At 39.9% G+C, this 17,102-nt stretch overlaps 1 protein-coding gene across 2 annotated transcripts in view; it reads right to left on the minus strand.

Annotated features, from left to right (window-relative positions):
- The window catches only part of COL4A2 (collagen type IV alpha 2 chain), a 149,638-nt gene that overhangs the window by 42,503 nt on the left and 90,033 nt on the right, over positions 1 to 17,102 (minus strand). For both annotated transcript variants that reach the window (XM_055801374.1, XM_055801373.1), the window contains 10 exons: positions 10,774 to 10,908; positions 10,647 to 10,691; positions 8,429 to 8,545; positions 7,659 to 7,730; positions 6,114 to 6,149; positions 5,956 to 6,018; positions 3,646 to 3,681; positions 2,935 to 2,976; positions 2,340 to 2,414; positions 1,198 to 1,242 (listed from right to left, as the gene is read on the minus strand). In XM_055801374.1, the coding sequence (XP_055657349.1) occupies positions 1,198 to 1,242; positions 2,340 to 2,414; positions 2,935 to 2,976; positions 3,646 to 3,681; positions 5,956 to 6,018; positions 6,114 to 6,149; positions 7,659 to 7,730; positions 8,429 to 8,545; positions 10,647 to 10,691; positions 10,774 to 10,908 (666 nt within the window). The remainder of the gene's footprint in view (positions 1 to 1,197; positions 1,243 to 2,339; positions 2,415 to 2,934; positions 2,977 to 3,645; positions 3,682 to 5,955; positions 6,019 to 6,113; positions 6,150 to 7,658; positions 7,731 to 8,428; positions 8,546 to 10,646; positions 10,692 to 10,773; positions 10,909 to 17,102) is intronic.

Below are 17,102 nucleotides of genomic sequence, written 5' to 3' on the forward strand. Positions count from 1 at the left end.
ACATATTTCTTCATTATGCGCAAAAAATATTGTAACACTGTTTTATGGAAGCTAAACAGGAAGAAAACATCATTGTAACACATGGCAGATCTAATAATAGCTGCATGTGAAAGAACTGTTGTCCTTAATTTTAAGTGTAACATGCTTGCTTCATTACAATAGCAGAAGCAGGCCATTAGGGAGAGGACAGGGTTTCCCTCCTATCATCTCCTCCTGCTTTATTTCTTCTGTGGCTGCAACTCTGAAGAACAGTCAAAGCAATTGTTCAGCTATACAACCAATTCAGCAACTCAGCTTACACCCAAACCATAGCTTCAGAGAGCTACTTGGCAAACACAGGCATGCTGCTATCCATCCTACTATCAAAAAAACCCCACAAACAACCCCAAAAAACAACCCGGGAGAAACACATATCCCCTTTTGCTATCTCAGCATAAAATCTCTGGTTTTCTGCATGTAGACAACAAAATTTTACATGTGTAAAATCTGACCAACAGCTGAAGAACTGGTTAGCAACTTCACACAGAGGGTTATTAGGGCTCGCACTGTGACCTTCTCCCATAACCTTGTGGAGAAGCTGACCAGACCATCTGAGAAAATAAAGCTCTGCAAAATGCTCAGTGAGGCATCTCTAATTGGTAAAGACTGTATTTTAAACCACTCTGGGAAGTAAAAAGGAACCACTCAATAGCAAAGCTATTTAGACTAGAGGTTGCCTGCGAGTTAACTAAACTACATTCAGTCAAGCCTGGTTGACAGCTCTAAATGATACAGCAACACATGGGATTACTGTCTACTTACTCAACACATTTAATGACCAATGAGACCAAAGGTCTGTATGTGCTAGACAGTAGACTGAAAAGAATTGAGAAATTTTCCATATATACTTATTCAATGAAATTTAGTGGATTTTTTAAAACATAGATCAGCAGCCCAGCAGCAGTAAAAAGATTTATTAATAGTTAAAGCTAAAATTAAAACATGTGTGAGGGAAAATCTTATTTTGGTAAATCAGTAAGAGAATGATTGATTGCACTGTGGAGTTATTACATGTCATGTTGTTCAGTTTTTCTAAAGCATCAAACTGCTGTCTCTGATTACGTTGCTCCTTATCTATATTGCATCATTTCAATGACGAATGTACCAGTATTAACTCCAGTATTATTATTTGTCTTTGTTCTTCTCCACTTGACTTACTGGAATTCCAGCTTCCCCTTTTTGTCCAGGTTCTCCTCTTTCACCCTATCAATAAAGTATTCAGATATGTTAGGCATACCCATTTACATTTCAATAATTTTTGTACAAAACAAAATAACAAATGTTTATCAAGAGAAAAAACACTACTCTTGTGCTGTTCTTTGTTCATACACTTGTCAAATGAAACACATGTTTTCATAAAAAGGTTTTAAAGGTCCTTTTTTAAAAAATATTTTATATTTTTTTCTGAAAAGGTTTCTAGGAATGTAAACAGTTCAGGTTGTTTCTAGGCTTCTTCATGAGATGTCCGGGTGGTGAGTGTCTGAGTAATGACCACAAACAAATGCGCATTCTCCCCATGTAAGTAGCTCACATGTGGACATCTCTGCTCAGTCACGGAAATCCCAACATGCATGTTACTTAATGCAGACTGCAGACTGTCAAACGCATTTGTAGATCTTTCAGTATCATACTAATTTACTTATTTTAATGCAGAAATTACATGAGCCACATGAACTTTCTAACTCCAAATGTGTGATGAAAAACTACTGGCTTGGAGGTTGGTGTCTAATACAGAATATACACGTATGGGGTATGAGTACCTCTGCTCCCAGCAAGAAGCAACAGATGAGAATAAACTGCATCTTGCTGTTGAAGATTTCTTCAGTATGTATGAACAAGGCTTAATTGTAAATATACAGATATCTGCACTACATAGATAAGTTATATAAACAAACACAGTAATTCAGATAGCTTCCCTAAAGATATGATTCTTTTACAGGAAGAAAATGTCACTCACTATTATGAAAAATAAGATATTGTACGATTTCTCATCAGGTATTTCTGCTTGTAAAATGAGATGATGTGAGTGATGGCCAGTAGTTGCATACTTAAACAAAAAGAACAAGTCTGCCTAAGGCACCTCGAATCTGTGAGAAGTGCTTTCTGAATGATTTTAGCCATCATATTCTCAGTAAGTACTTCATGATACAAGCTATGGGAAAGCAGCAGATTTCTATTTTGCTATATTAAAGCCTTCTAAGTACTATAGGTAAAAGCACATCACATTTGTACAATATTTTAGTTTTGGTACTGCAGAGCTCTTAGTTCCTTGTGTATTTGGCAAAATACACTGTAGTTACCTTGTGTTTGTCAGAGGGGACACCCATCAGTTCTCTTGTAGGAAGGCCAGGTGGACCTGGAGGACCTGGGGGGCCCTGCAGGAAAAGCATAAGGGTACGTTTACCAACAGTTATAATACTTTGTCAAGCTGTTGATCAGCACAGGGTCTAAGGAACTGCAACAAAAGGAGCAAGGTAGATTTGCCCCTGGTAGGAGTATGGTTCTAAATTTCTGAATAAATTGATGGCAAGATAAATTTATTTTGTGCTGGGGTTAACATATAGCAATACTTCCTCTTGCCCTATGTTTCCAGCATGATGGTAAAGATTATTGCTTTATATAAAGTGATCTGGCTCTACAAGTATCAGAAGTGTTACCTCTGTGTTGGTGTAAATGAGTGCAACAGCTAGACCCAGACATGTACAACTTAGTTCAGCTATGACATTCCTTAGGGAGATTATAATTACTTTCAAAGCTATACTTGTTTGTTTTTCTCTTATAATTACATAATACAATTGCAAATTGAGACAGTGTATAAAACAGGTTCCTTTATAAATAGCAAATAACATCAACCTGTCCTTTAGTAGTGATATTAATTCATTAGTTTTCATTTACCTGTTCGCCTTTTTCTCCAAAGAAACCAAGGCCCCTGTTGCCCTGCAAAAACAGTAGGTCAAGATTTACTAAGTGTATGACTCAGTTCTCTAATTTAAAATTCAAATTTAAACATGCTTAAAGGCCTTTTGAGGCTTACAAGGCTGTAGGACACCACGGAAGGACTGCAATCAAATAGTAGTCTAGGTTTACGTCTAAGTATTTTTATAGATTTAAAAGTACTTTTATAGATCTAAACACTCAGAAAGACAACTTTAACTAAAATCTCGTGCTACCAGTGCTTGTTACAACAGACTTTGAGTCATTCACTGAGTAACACTTTAAAAAGATCAAGCATTTCTTTTGCAAGGTTTTTAATAGCACTGGATGTTAAATAAAAATACCTAAGTGGGCTGGAACAATGAACTCATGTACTTTTTCCGCTAGAGACATAATTGTACCTTGTAAAGACTGCAAGGATTCTCTGTTCATAGGAAACTACTGTGACTACAGTAGCAAATTAAATCTGGTTCTAGGACTGGTTTAATCTTTTCAGGATAGGTGATCCCAGTGTAAGACTAACTTCTTGTGGTATGCAGCCAAAAGAGAAGGTCTTGTGCTACACAGCCTTTGGTGCAGCCTGTAGTTCTTTATTTTACTGCCTTCAAGTGGGTCTTGGATAAACCTCAGCGACACAAAATCGACATAAACAACTCTGACACATAGACTTACTTGTGGTCCTAGTGGTCCTGGGGGCCCTGGTGGTCCCTGGGGAAACACAACAGGGGAGAGCAAGTTACTCATTGCTTTCTAATCAATGCATGCAGGAGGTCAGTTACTTTATGTCTGAAATACAAGTAGATATTTAGAAGGTTGTGTATTCCTCAGCATTCGATGTGCTATCCTCACTGTATTAGCTGTGCTTACTGTTTTGAAAAACACCCTCCTCAGTCACACAGTAATCTTTCCTGACAGAATAACAGTCTTCCAGCTTAGACCTAGTGTAATCCTGTTTTTATTTCAAGTAATAAGAACTTGTACTTTTGGATCCTGAGTAACATTTTAAGCTCAAACCTAAAGCTAAGCACATCTCTAAGCTACACAGGACTGGTGTTTCGGTACTGCATCTGTCTGTAAAGGGAGTTGAACTACCACATGCATCTCAGATTACCTGTTTGGTATTGTACAGAACGAGATCAAAGGAAGATAGTGGGAAATGAAACTATAACAAGAAAAAAAGCTACCTGAATCTTACAAGAATAGCACTAGGAAAGCCATGAACTGTAGAGACAACCTGCCTTGCTTCAGTCAGCTATGGCAGTTAACAGGCCCCAAAGGGCTCTACATTTAAAAACTCTGTCAAATGTGGGAAAGGTGGGGTGAGTAAGAAGCATGAGCTGTTCAGAGAAGAAGATGGTGAACAAGAGGGATAGAAAAGAGAGAGCGTTGCAGATGGAACTGTCCACCTACTGAGCACTGAAGGGGATGCAACTGGGTTATGCAAAAACAAGCCTAACCTGCTAGGAAAAGATAGTAACGTTCTGGTGAGACCTGAAATTGTTAGGCATCTCTGCCTTGCTACGTACCCTTGTGTGCAGGAACAACAGACTTGTTTTGAAAAAATTACTTTTGAATCAGTTTTCGTTAGTCAAGTAGTCTGTGAGCCATTGCCTAATCTACTGGGCAGATGCACTGTGCAGGGCATCCCACTGCCTGGAGGCCCTGCAGGGACTTGGGGGACCTGTGCTTGCCTTCATGCAGTATCTAGAACTTAGAGAAGAGGAATAATGTAAACTCCGACCTGGGAAATGCTCCCTGGTCCCTCTCACAGGTGAGTCACAGCTTTAGAGACAGTAAATATAGTATTTTGTTAAGAGCTGGAGATGGTGGGGATCCATCTACTCTGGAAGACTGTTCAAAAGAGATGTTGCCAAGATGGAAACCAGAGGGATGTAATCGTGGGGTTCAGAAAACGTATGGTTCATAGCACTCCTAATATCCAAGACAGAGTACTGGTAATATAAGTCACTGCAGGCTGGGCTCCTGCGTGAAGCTTATGAACTTTGTGGATTCACTCTAGAGGAACAGTAAGTAAAGGACTTCAGAAGGACCAGAGGCAAAAGATAAGGTGCAGCTTACTCCAGATGATAAAACAGGCCACTACAGAAAACAGACTTTGGAAAATCTGTGGATTTAGTACTAGAAATGCTTTCATTTTGTTTTTGGAGGTGGGTGTCCCTCAAAGCAGCTGTGGAGGCTGCATATAAGAAGCCCTGAATTATTTTTTTTTCCCCTCAAATCAGTGATGCAGAGCAGGTCTGAAGTGAATCTTGACAAAACAAACAAAAAAGCAGATGCTACATATTTGTCTTACAGGCAAATAAAACATGCCTAAAGACAATGAAATATGTTGAATTTGAATATCTGCTTTTTAACCCATAGAACTATAACCATGGTAATAAGAAACGTAGAAAATGGTATCTGGAGAGAACACAATCTTCCCAAAGAACTATTCAGCAAGAGTTGTCAATATCAATGCTGTAAATGTTGATTTTGGAAAAAAATTACTGAAAAATGGTTTAAAAATAAAGTTGTATTCTAAATACTAATGAAGAATGTTATCTATTCAATCTCCTGTGGGAAGTGCGGAAAGCTAATATACACATCCTTTATAAGCTGAAAAGATAACATAATTAGGTCCTGATATCTTTGATAACTCAGTGTAGGGGGTTGTAGAGTGGATAGCACTGAATAATCTTTACAAACAAGACTCTCTTGAGGAGGTTAATGAAATACATTATAAATCAAAAGCCTCTGGCAACACAGGGTGAAAGAAACTATCTCTCTTTGCAACAGTCATCCCTGTAGAATCAGTGTCTCACAGTGCTTTTTAGAAGGTTTTGCATCCAAGGACACCTACGTGCTATTTCTAACCTGTTTTTTCTATGCATTTGATAGGTTGCAATCCAACATAATGGAACCTGCTAAGATAATTCTTCTGTTAGGTTAATTTTCTACAGAACGTATTTTAAATATACTTACTGGTCTTCCTCGCTCTCCTCTTGGACCAGCAGGACCTTGAATACCCAGCGTACCTGGAGGTCCCTTTAAAAAAAAAATAAAAATCCAACCATCAATTAATGTTGTTCTGGTATCAGTTACTATGGATATTTTATCACATTCACTGTAATACTACTTACTGGAAAACCATTGAACCCTCGATCACCAGGTTCCCCCTAAAAACCAAAGAAGTAAAAAATCCAATAAATACTATATACATAACTGAATAAAGTCTTTCTCTCACTATTTTTTTTCTCATTCCAAAAATAAATCATAGCATACAGTGCTACAGAAACCCTTACATACAGATGCATTCAATAGAGGTGTTGAGATAACCAAATGTGGACCACCATGGATTTTGTACTTTCTATGTCTAGTGTAGTTGCATGCAGTACAGTGGGAGGGTACAAAGTTGGCCAGGGAAGTTAGGGATCCAAGTTACAATGGACAACAGACCATGTTTAATTCTTTTTTGAAAACTTGTATCTAACCAGTGGATTAATTAGGGCTATAACCTTAGCTGAAATGTACAAGCTTATTTTTCATGAGTTGCATGGGAATTACCAAATGATTTTGATTCTCTTCTGAGTCACTAAAAGCATTTGGAACATACTGTTTTCAGTGACCACATATTTTAACTGCAGTACATGTTGAAATGTTTTTGGAAATTGGATCCAAAAATGTTCTAGCGCAAAGACCTTCCAATACCCATAAATAATGTGGTACTCAGTCCAGACACCTTCAATCATTTTGAATAGCATCCTATCTATCTAGTTAATTTGCATTTCTTTAACAGAATAATTTGTGGAACCAAGTACTTTCTGAAATGAATAGAGGTGTCAGTATCCATCCTTGGCCACAATATACTTGAGCAATTCTTAATCATTACTTAATCATCCCTAAATTATTCCTAATTACTAACAAGTGCAGATTTAAAGTTTCTGAAAGGAAAAGGCAACTTACAAATATGCCAACAGAAAAACCTATTTTGGTGCTCGTCACTGGCACAAAATATACATAAACAATGTCAGCAGTTCCTTCTGTGCTGAGTACAGCTCAGATGAAGCATTGTACATAATTTTCTCACAGTTTATACTCCAACAGCATATGTAACCCCTTATCTTCATCTGATACCTTCAAATTATACAAGACTACATATACAAGAAAAAGCTACAAGTAATTACAAAACAAGTTTTAAAGATTACAGTAAAAGCACCCATAGGAATACTTGGCGTTTACTAAATAACTAAACAATATATTGATGCATATTTTATCCAAAGTCAACCAAACTCCTGCATGAGAATTATACATAAAGGATGCTAATAGTAAACAGAATCATTCAATGGACAAAACTATGGCAAAGGAATGATTTTGTTGTGCATGATACAAAGGTAGTCATCGAATAAGAGAGTAATACTTGAACTACAACAGGTCCAGTGCCTCTGCAATCCACCTATAGACTGGAATTCCTTGCAAATAACTGTGTGGAGATTTATTCCCCCCTGGATATCAGATAGTCTTTGCTGTAACCAGAGAAATCAGAAACTGCCTTGCAAAGTCTATAGACAGAATCGAAGTGGGCCTCTTGGAAGGTGCCCATCAAAGTGTAAGAAAAATTAACTCTCCGTCATCTGCTTGTAAAACTGTACTGAGCATGAATAACTCACAGGAGTTAAGAGACGTACCCTGTATCGGCTTATGATGTCCGGTGGCAGTATATAGGGCTCCCCCTTCTGTCCCTTTGGCCCTTGGACTCCCTGGAGGTGACCAAAAAATAGTAAAGTAAGCTTTGATATCATATATGCTAATACATACACGGCTAAGAGTAATGAGAAGTATTGGTTGGGGTTTTCATACTGCTGTTTAGGGGCTGACACTATGCCTAGCTTTGAAAATTAATGGTTTAAAAACAAAGTGTAAACCCTCACAGTACATAGCAGAATGAATTTTGGATTCCGGGGGAAGAACCCCCCATTACATGGGAGCGGTATTACTGGGTAGCACCTCCTAGCCAGAGCTGCAGCTGCAGCTCTCCAGGGCTGACGTGCCGTGGGAAATCATGGAGACCCATTGCTCACCTCAGCATCATCTTACGTATTGCGCCGTGGAAAGCCAATACTTTGGCCATGGGGCAGGGAAGGAGAAGGTTACTTTCATCAGAAATTGTGAGTTTAATATTATTTTATCACTACTGGATAAAACTATACTGGTTTTCCTGAAGTAATCTCTCTGCAAGATCTATGTGGCATGTACAGCTCTGGTCAGAGCTCGCAGCCCCAGCTGCAGTTTAATAAGCAAGCAGAGTGCAGTGCGTCCATGATAAGTCTGCACAGATGCTCTGCTGGGCCAAAAGGGAGCTCCATTAAGAGACGGCCCATTCTCTTCCAACACACATGTGAATGAAACTCAGTTCAGCAATGATCTTAGCTTCAGGTACTTGCTGCCAGCTACTTACAATGGTACCAGGGAAACCAGAGACTCCGGGAATTCCTGGGTCACCAGGATCACCTACTGTCCCATTACAGCCGTCATGACCCGGTTTCCCCCTTGATCCTGGCTGCCCTGGATGACCCTGTTGAAGAAAAAAAAAAAAGTGTTTATCTATCCATCTGTTTCTAGTTTTCCTTTTCCTGTAGTCACACAGTATTTAGACATTCTCACATTAAGCCCAAGGCTTGGATCCATGGGAAACTATGATTTTCAAAGACAGAAACAGACAGTGCCTTTTTTTAATATAGCTGCAGCTTGAACCAGATGCCCCAGACAGCATGAAAAAATGAGTAGTGAAGGACCTTTCAGAAAGGGTAAGAAAGCTATCTTCAATGCAGGCTCTGTTAAGCAGAGAACTAAGCCAGATGATGCTGCTGTGCAGGGAGCCACCAAGAACTGGGATTGTTAAGCATTTCAGTGCTTCACACTGGAAGAGTGGGAATAAAGGTTCCTCACTGGCTTTGAACAGCTTCCAAGCTGGGAAAAAAGTCAGAGATGCTTTAGGAACTAGGTTGAGTGTCGTGATGAGGCTGTAAGTACGGAAGAAAACAGCATGGCTCAAAGCAAGGGAGCCAGGGCACTGCAGAACCTCCAGACAGAGCCTCCCATCTCAAACTGGATTTCCATTGCTGTACCTACATTCACCTTAATTGCTGATGCTTTTGGTTTGCACTGAGGCTGATGAGAAGCAAATCTGCCTTTGAGCAGCTCTTTCTTCCCGGGGACTCAGTCAGAAAAACCAGAAACTAACATAAAACATTTCTCCCTTCTCCTCTGTCTAGAGCAAGAGTTTTCTCTTTGCTTCTGCTCTCTTGCTTAGGAGAAAAAGAAAACTGTTCGGTTCCCTATGTAGCTCCACCAGGTACTAGTATTAGACACCCCAGAAGAGATCCAGGCTTGCCACCATCCTCTCTTGGCTTTCAGCCCACATCCTAGCACTGTGCCATTACAGTCTGCACACGCGCCTATCTACTTGCCTTCCGATGGTCAGCGCTAAGCCGCGGCCTCAGAAAACTGGTTGGAGAATGTAAGCGAGTGGGAAAGGCAAGGGACCTTGAGGACAGGACACAATGAGCATGCAGGTTCAAGTACTGTCTGAAGGTATTTATCCCTCACAGTGCAATGTGGCGAGTTTGGGAAGGCAGGGCTAAAAAAGAAAACTTCCTCAGATGAGAGAAGCAGTCCAGCTATAGCAACGCTGAGCTTCACAGGGCAGCGATTTACTCTCCTTCCTCGGATGTTAGAGTCCTCAGAACAAACAGTATGACGTGGTGAGATGAACAAGGTCCTTGGCTTCAGAAGGGTTAATAGGAATGGGAAAGAGGGTCTTTTCCTTTTCCTTTAAGAGTGAGAAAGAGGGAGAGGGGGAAGATTGTTAGAGAGAAAGCCCTGAAACTCGATAGGGAACTCTTCTGGAAACAAAAAAGGGTGAAAGCAGAGTGGATGTGGATGCGTGGGCTGCAGAGTGGGGCCCCGGTGTCAGGGAGCACTACAAAGGAAACCCAAGCCTGGGAACTCTGTCCAGGGATTCCAGTGACTCAGATTTCTTTGTTATTTTATGACACAAGATGTAAAGAAGTGTAAGCTGGGAAAATACTGTGCTGTGAACTTTACCCAGTTTTCCTCTTTGAATGTTTCAGTTTCATGGACCTGGTCACTTTGTTCAAAGTTTGACCCTGTTTAGTGTTCAGTTTTTTAAGACTATCTCAGCATGCCATATGAGCTATAAAGCAAATAACAGTGGTTAGTAGTCTTAAAATTATTGGTCTTTCTACGTGCTTTGCAACTCTGAAATAATTACGGAACGACCCACTGGTATCCTTCATCACAAGCTTAAGAGATGTGAAGGGCTTATCTCACAGCTCTTTCCTACAAAAGAGCATACTTGGCTGGGTAACCTCCAGGGACACAGGAAATTCTGTCCTTTCCTGTCCCCTTTACAAGGGGATTTCTTCACAGGACAAAGCAAATGGACCTTAATTATTTGAAGGAATGAGAGGGAGCACAGTTTCTGCTCTCTTGTGTATCTGCAGTTCCACACACTTCAACAAATGCCCTTAGCTTAAGTGTGTGGCTGGTGCAGAATTTAGCCCAGAGATTTTAATTACAGTACAAAGGCTTTAAACCAGACTGCAATATTTGCAGTTGGTGATTTCTTAAAGATGAGGTAACTGGCTACTTACAGGAATGCCATCTGCCCCGGGGAATCCAGTGACTCCTCTTTGCCCCTAGAATGAAACAGCACAATTAAAACAATGTTCTGCCCAGTATTTTGCTCATTAGCTAAACCATCTGATATTCAAAAGTTACCATTTCTCCTTTGGGTCCACTTATTCCTGGATATCCTCTTTCACCTTTGTGACCTTTGGGACCCTGCACTCCTGGGATCCCCATCAATCCCGGTGGTCCAGTGAACCCCTGTGATCCAAGGAGTCCTGGCTGGCCCTGATAAAAATAATAAAAAAGCATTTATTTAGGAACAGTTGTGATGCACGAAGATGGATTAGTTATCACTGCTGCAATGGAGTCAATCTCTTAAAGAGAAAATAAACAGAATCTCTTTCCGTTCCAGTAGCCCAGACTCTTTGATGAATGTCATCTGGCAACACCACGCAGGGAAACTCCAGCAACAGTGACCACATTGTGTGTGACAAAATCAATGCATGGAAATTAACACTCAAGTCAACATTCACCACCTGAATATTCATGGCTATTCTATGAAAAAGTGTTCTCTTTGGAATAAGGCTTCTCAAGAGTGATCCTCACTGACCTACAACACAACCGACTACACACCAAGCAAGTAAAATGTGTTTAACTGTGAAATCTGCTTAGTGGCTGTATTACGTACAAATGGAGTCTGATATTTAATGGCAGGAATTTCTGCCTCTTTGAGGTTGATATCTCTATTTAGCAGTGTAGTCTGAAAAATGATTTGGTGTACATGCATCCACACAGGTTGAAGAGTTGAGTGCAGGGCTCGCTTGTCATTCTCCCTTTCAGCACTGGTTTGGCTCTTTCAGGCCACTTCAAACATTGTTAAAAAATTATCCCCTTGTTGACTGCCAACATCACAAGGCTCAACAGGGGAAAAAATGCAATGACACAACGGTGGTTTAAGTAATGGGCTGTGACAGTATGTCTGAGATCTGTGAACCAAAGTATCTGAAAGCCATTCCAGACGTAGTGTCACCAAAGGCACATATGTTTTGCATGCTCTACAGTACTCAGTGCACTAATGACACTAACAGCAAATTGCCACAATCTTTTCTGGAGAAATACCCTTCAGCGGTGCAAAGTACCATTTACCAAGACGTTCTAATTAAGCTGATCCTAATGAAAATATTTTAAAATTGCAATTAAGATTTTTCACAGACCAGTCTGCAACAGCATTGGTTTCTCATGAAATAAGAATTACAGCAAAACATGAGCAAACAGATATTTATACAAATGAGCTGATAAAAAATTAACACCTTGGTTTAGTATAAAATCTTACAGACTCACCTACGCCTGCAAAGAAAGAGCTAGAAGATGAATGCGATCCCTGTCTGAGAAGAAAAATAGTACAACCTCATTTAATGCCATTGAGGTGGGATGAGCAAAGGAGGGCAGCGCAGGGAGCTGAAGAAGTGAACCTGAAGATATCCTAATTTCTTTGTATTCAGGGAGTTGTAGTAAAGATACTGAACAATGCCTTATTGATATTAGGCAAAATTTATTTTATTCTCACATTGAAGGATAGGCCCATTTGTGACACACTTTCAAAACTTCATTGTCAACAATCTATCTATAATTAACATTTATCTATGCTACAGTTGTCTTGACAAACCTGAAAACAAACATCATGACTGAAACACAGCTTACTTCTAGTTCTAAAAAAAAATCAATTTTCCACACTGCTTTTGCGGAAAATGGCTGTCACAGCAGTTGGAGTAGTTTTTATGTTTTAAGTCTTACTGTATTATATCCAGTGAATCCATACTGAGCAGCTGAAATAGCCAGAGTACAAAACAGTGCAATTTTTTTCTTGGAAGAAGACTAGGAATGGGCCAGTATGACAAATGAATTACAGGTTGTTTCTCAGGACAGGTGACCAGGATGGAACTCTCACAGTATGGATCTCTTTCTATATTGTTATTATTAATTTGACGAAATGTGGTTTAGTAGCGTTGCCAAAGAGCACCATGGATTTAAGTATTTGAGTTGTCAGTGTGAGAAGAGAATCTCTCCTCTGCTTACAACTAAGCCCAACTTTATATAGCATCCCTACTTCTAAACCAAGACTATTCATGTGGATTATTAGGTGCTAGCAGGCCAGGTCTTTTCAAGTTAACAAACTGAGAAGTAACAAAGGTTATATGAATGCACATAAAATATAATTTGTGCTGGCAGGAGGCATACACATCTTAACAAGCAGCTGCTCATTTCCTTATGCCAGCCACAGCTGGCTGTTACAAAGGCATCTTTCTCCACATTCGTAGGTTTCATATTTTGAAAAATCAGTGAATCTCTAAAAGTTATGCTATGAGGTGCAGACCCTCGCCTAAGCAGATTCACAGTAAACTTATTTTCTTAGTTACCTGACTCAAAGAGGAAAGGTGCTGATTAGAAGCGCTAGAATAATGACTTAAATCTGAACCAATATTCATCACTGTGAGCTCCAAGATCAGGAAGAAGTCTTTTCTGATGTCACTTTTTCTTGATTTATCTTACCTACTATGCCTCAGAATTTAAGTATAAAGAAATTAAGCGTACAAAGGAACATACACCATGAAACTGCCTTTTAAGGGAAATAATAGATATTTCATTCATTAAAAAAAAATGCAGTTTGTACTCTTTATTGTTTTTTGTAAAGCAGTACCAATTCTTATGAAAATATCGATCTAAAATATTTCCAACTTATAAAGCCTTAAAATTTAATTAAATACTTAAGTTAGTTTGTTCTTCCCCATACACACAAATCTGGAAAGGAACCTTTAAAAAGGATGAAAACATATCTCATACACCTGCAAAGAACACAAATTATGCAAATTCAACTGTAGAGATTTGAGTTGGATCCAGTTTCAATTTAATTTTGAGAAATTCCGAATACAAATGTTTCCGTTACTTCCACAAAGAAAGGCAAACATGGATTCCGTACACTGAAAATGCTGCTTCATTTCTGAAGTACCTGAAAAGCCACAAGAAATCAAATAAATTCCAAAAGCTACTCATCCACCTGAGATATGCAAATCATCTCTTCAGTGCCCATCTATACCCCTCCTGTGGGCAGCAGGCTGCAGGCAAAACACATGTAAAACACTTAATTGTAACTTCTGATAAAATGCTGGTTATGTTCAGAACTGTTAAATCCGTGCCTGGATTTCTGCAGGGGCCACACAGAGCTGTAAGACATCAAAGGTGCCATTACAGGGAACATGGTTACCTCTAGTTCCTACACCAAACTCCACTCTCCCACTTCCAGTCCCATTTTTCTGTCAGGTGTGGAGGAAGAGGTAAACAAGGAATGGAAAATGAGGAAGAGAGCTGGGCAATGCCAGCGCCCCTTCCTCATGCTTTCCTGGTAAATATCTGACCATTTGTTTGCTGAGAAATAGAGGTTATTTAGTATTATTTCCGACAAGGACAACAGAATTGATCCTTCTAGGACCAGTTTAGCATGAAGCTAGAGTCAGAGCTCGGGAAGTACTTCATATCATGACAATGTTTGTGTAATTCTTCAGCCAATTAGTACCTTAGCTTGTTAACTGAATTAACTTTGTTAACCTTTGTTAACTCAGGCTTGTCAGCTTTTACTCTGTTTTCTTTATGTTAGATCTTTTGTTGAAGATGTCCCTTGTTCATTAGCAAATGACCTAAGAATGTTCTCTCTTTTGCAAAGGTCATCGAGGATATTTAAGCAAAGACAATCAGTTTGAAAGGTTTAGTCAAATAAAGCATGACTCAATTAACAGAGTCCTGAATTCCCCTGTGTGAAACATGCCATGCATGGTACTGCTCTGCTTGAGCTCCTGGAGGGTCAGAAAGCGAAAGCCTAGAAAATTCTCTAAAGATGCAAAATGGTGTCCAGAATAAATTGCCAGGTAAAAAAATCCAAACCCAACGACAACAAAAAGGCAAGCCTAGTGAAACATGCTATCCCTATCTGTTGTATTTTAGACAATTCATCAAGTACTTTCTCTGGTGCCCCCTTTTCTTAAATGATAAAGCAATGCAGAAACGTGCTCTGGCCCACAGTGCTCTCAGGCAGAAGGCTTCCCATTTTGCTGGGGTGAACTGGAACTCTTCTGAATCCAGGACATAGCATGATTACTTGGTGTCACCCACCACTGGATTTACAGGCCAGTCCTAAGAGGCTTACCCAAGCGTGCATGGCATGCTACGGCCAGCACCTCCAAGGGAGCACGCAGAAAGAAAAGGAAAAAGTGGGCTGATGGAGTATTTTGGAGACTAACATGAAGTTTTTTCTTTGTTCTTATACAAAACTTCCACAACTGTTCAGATAAATTACAAGGCGTCCAACGGCAGCATACGTCCTAAACAGGCGTTCCCTGCTTTGCTCTTCCTGCGACTTCAGTTGACTGGAAGAGGTCTCACACAATTCATGTGGCTGGCCCAGCCATGTGCAAAAGTTATTTACAGAGAGAAGCAAAGGTCAGAAATTGAGGAAGCCTGGAGAAAATCTTCCCAGAAAATATTTGCGATGTTGTATATACATTGTTGCTTGTCCAGTGACGTGCATGAAAGAAAGTGCCGTCGGGGCTGTGACTGAATTTAATAACTACATTTTGCAATTAAGTCCCAGTGGACTTAAAAATATTCTGAACAGACTTTTAAATCTGTACTGAATGTTCATGTTCTGCAGCTTGAACTTTAATTTTCAGTTCTTTTAGGATCAGTCAAATGAAAGAGATGTCATGTTGCAATACTTTCTTCCTTCTAATTTACTGCTAAATTTACAGTGTGGAAACAAAACTGGTAGAGGAGGGTAACCTAATTCTGAGAGCAACCAATTGTTTGAGATGCTATACAAATATAGTTACAATAAATGACAGTACCTGCTCCAAAGGTTTTAAAATATAAGAACATCATCATGAATTGCTGAGAAGTCCACCTACCAGCACAGAGCTACAAAGAAAGGAGAAAACTGTTGATTCGCAATACAAGGAGACAGAATCAAAACTACTGCAGAGCTTCACCGTCATTGAGCCCATTTCTCCACATTTCATTACAGACTTCCATTTTGCAACTGCTTCTGGTATACGGAATGTGATGATTCAGTATTCCCCACACGAAAACGATCCTTGTAGGTCATCATTTATTTAATAGTGGACAAGACGAAGGGAGGTTAATTCCCTGACATTTAAAAAGGTCACTGGTGAAAGGACAAGTTCACTTCCTATGGGAAGGGTGATCTGACCGTGACAGACAAGTGGGATCTGGGACTTTTTGTAAGAGAGCTCAGCCTGGAACGGTCCCCGGAAGAACAGATGGGGAAAGGATGTGACAGCAAAGACCTTGATGCAGGACCACTACAGGGAGACCAGCAAGTGGAGCAGAGAGCAACATACCAGGGAATAAAATTAGTTATAAGGAAAATGAGCAACTTCTGAGCTGATTAAAAGTGCTAACCCAGGAAAAAGCACCCCTGCAGGCACACAGGAAAGAAACAGAAAAGTTTTAAAATGTAACGCTGGCAAAATATGGAGAATGGGGGGTGTAAATGTAGGGAATTTGTGAATCTCTCAGGCATCTTCTCTGGAGGTAGGTATAGAAAAGCAATTGTTGAGCCCAACTAAAAAAATGTATGACCTTCGTGCTCCCCCACTGTCCAAAAATATAAACTACAAGGAACAACCTCAAGAACTCTGCTGTGGCGCAGAGTGAGACTGGGATGTGCATACCACTTGGCATTTCTCCCGCAGCATAAATCCAGGAGTTTACAGATTGAACATATTAGAGGGGAATATGTAAGGGAAGGGTTTGGAGTTTCAGCTCCATGCAGTGTAGGCTGTGCCAGAAATACTTGAGGTATGGGCTGCACAGCTTTGAGCTGAGAGGCAGAGCATCCTGCTGCCATAGCTCAACAAGTTCATTTCAAGTCAGCGACTGCTTCTGGTGGCCCCAGGCTGCCCAGCATGGACAGATCTCCAGTGAGCTTGTCTCACAACACCCTCTGACTATTTACAAAACCAATTCCAAAACAAGTTTAAGATCCTGTGGGTCTTAACTGATTATTTTTGCATAATCTTTCTATGGCAGGGATACATGCGTAGTCTTCCTTTCCTGCCAGCCCTACTAAGATGGAATTTTTGTTTACCCACACTTCTCAGTGGTTACTGGAATAAACCAAGCTTAAAATCCCTCACTTTCAAAGCTTCACTGGGTACATCTTCAGTCACCGATAAGCACATCTACTATGACACAGAAGACACTGGTACATTTCTATACCATACATCATTTTGCTGTACATTGATAATGTAGTTTGAACAGATACATCTGCCTCAGCAATTCAGGAGGTCTTTTTTTTTAGCAAGTTTTAAACATTTTTGTAATTCTACCTGGGAAAAGCAGGTGAAAACAATCTGTGGAATGGTAGAAAATATAAATATATAGAGCAAAACATAGCTAATGCTAGCCAC

Source organism: Falco peregrinus, chromosome 4 (assembly GCF_023634155.1).
Source record: "Falco peregrinus isolate bFalPer1 chromosome 4, bFalPer1.pri, whole genome shotgun sequence".
Taxonomy (NCBI): domain Eukaryota; kingdom Metazoa; phylum Chordata; class Aves; order Falconiformes; family Falconidae; genus Falco; species Falco peregrinus.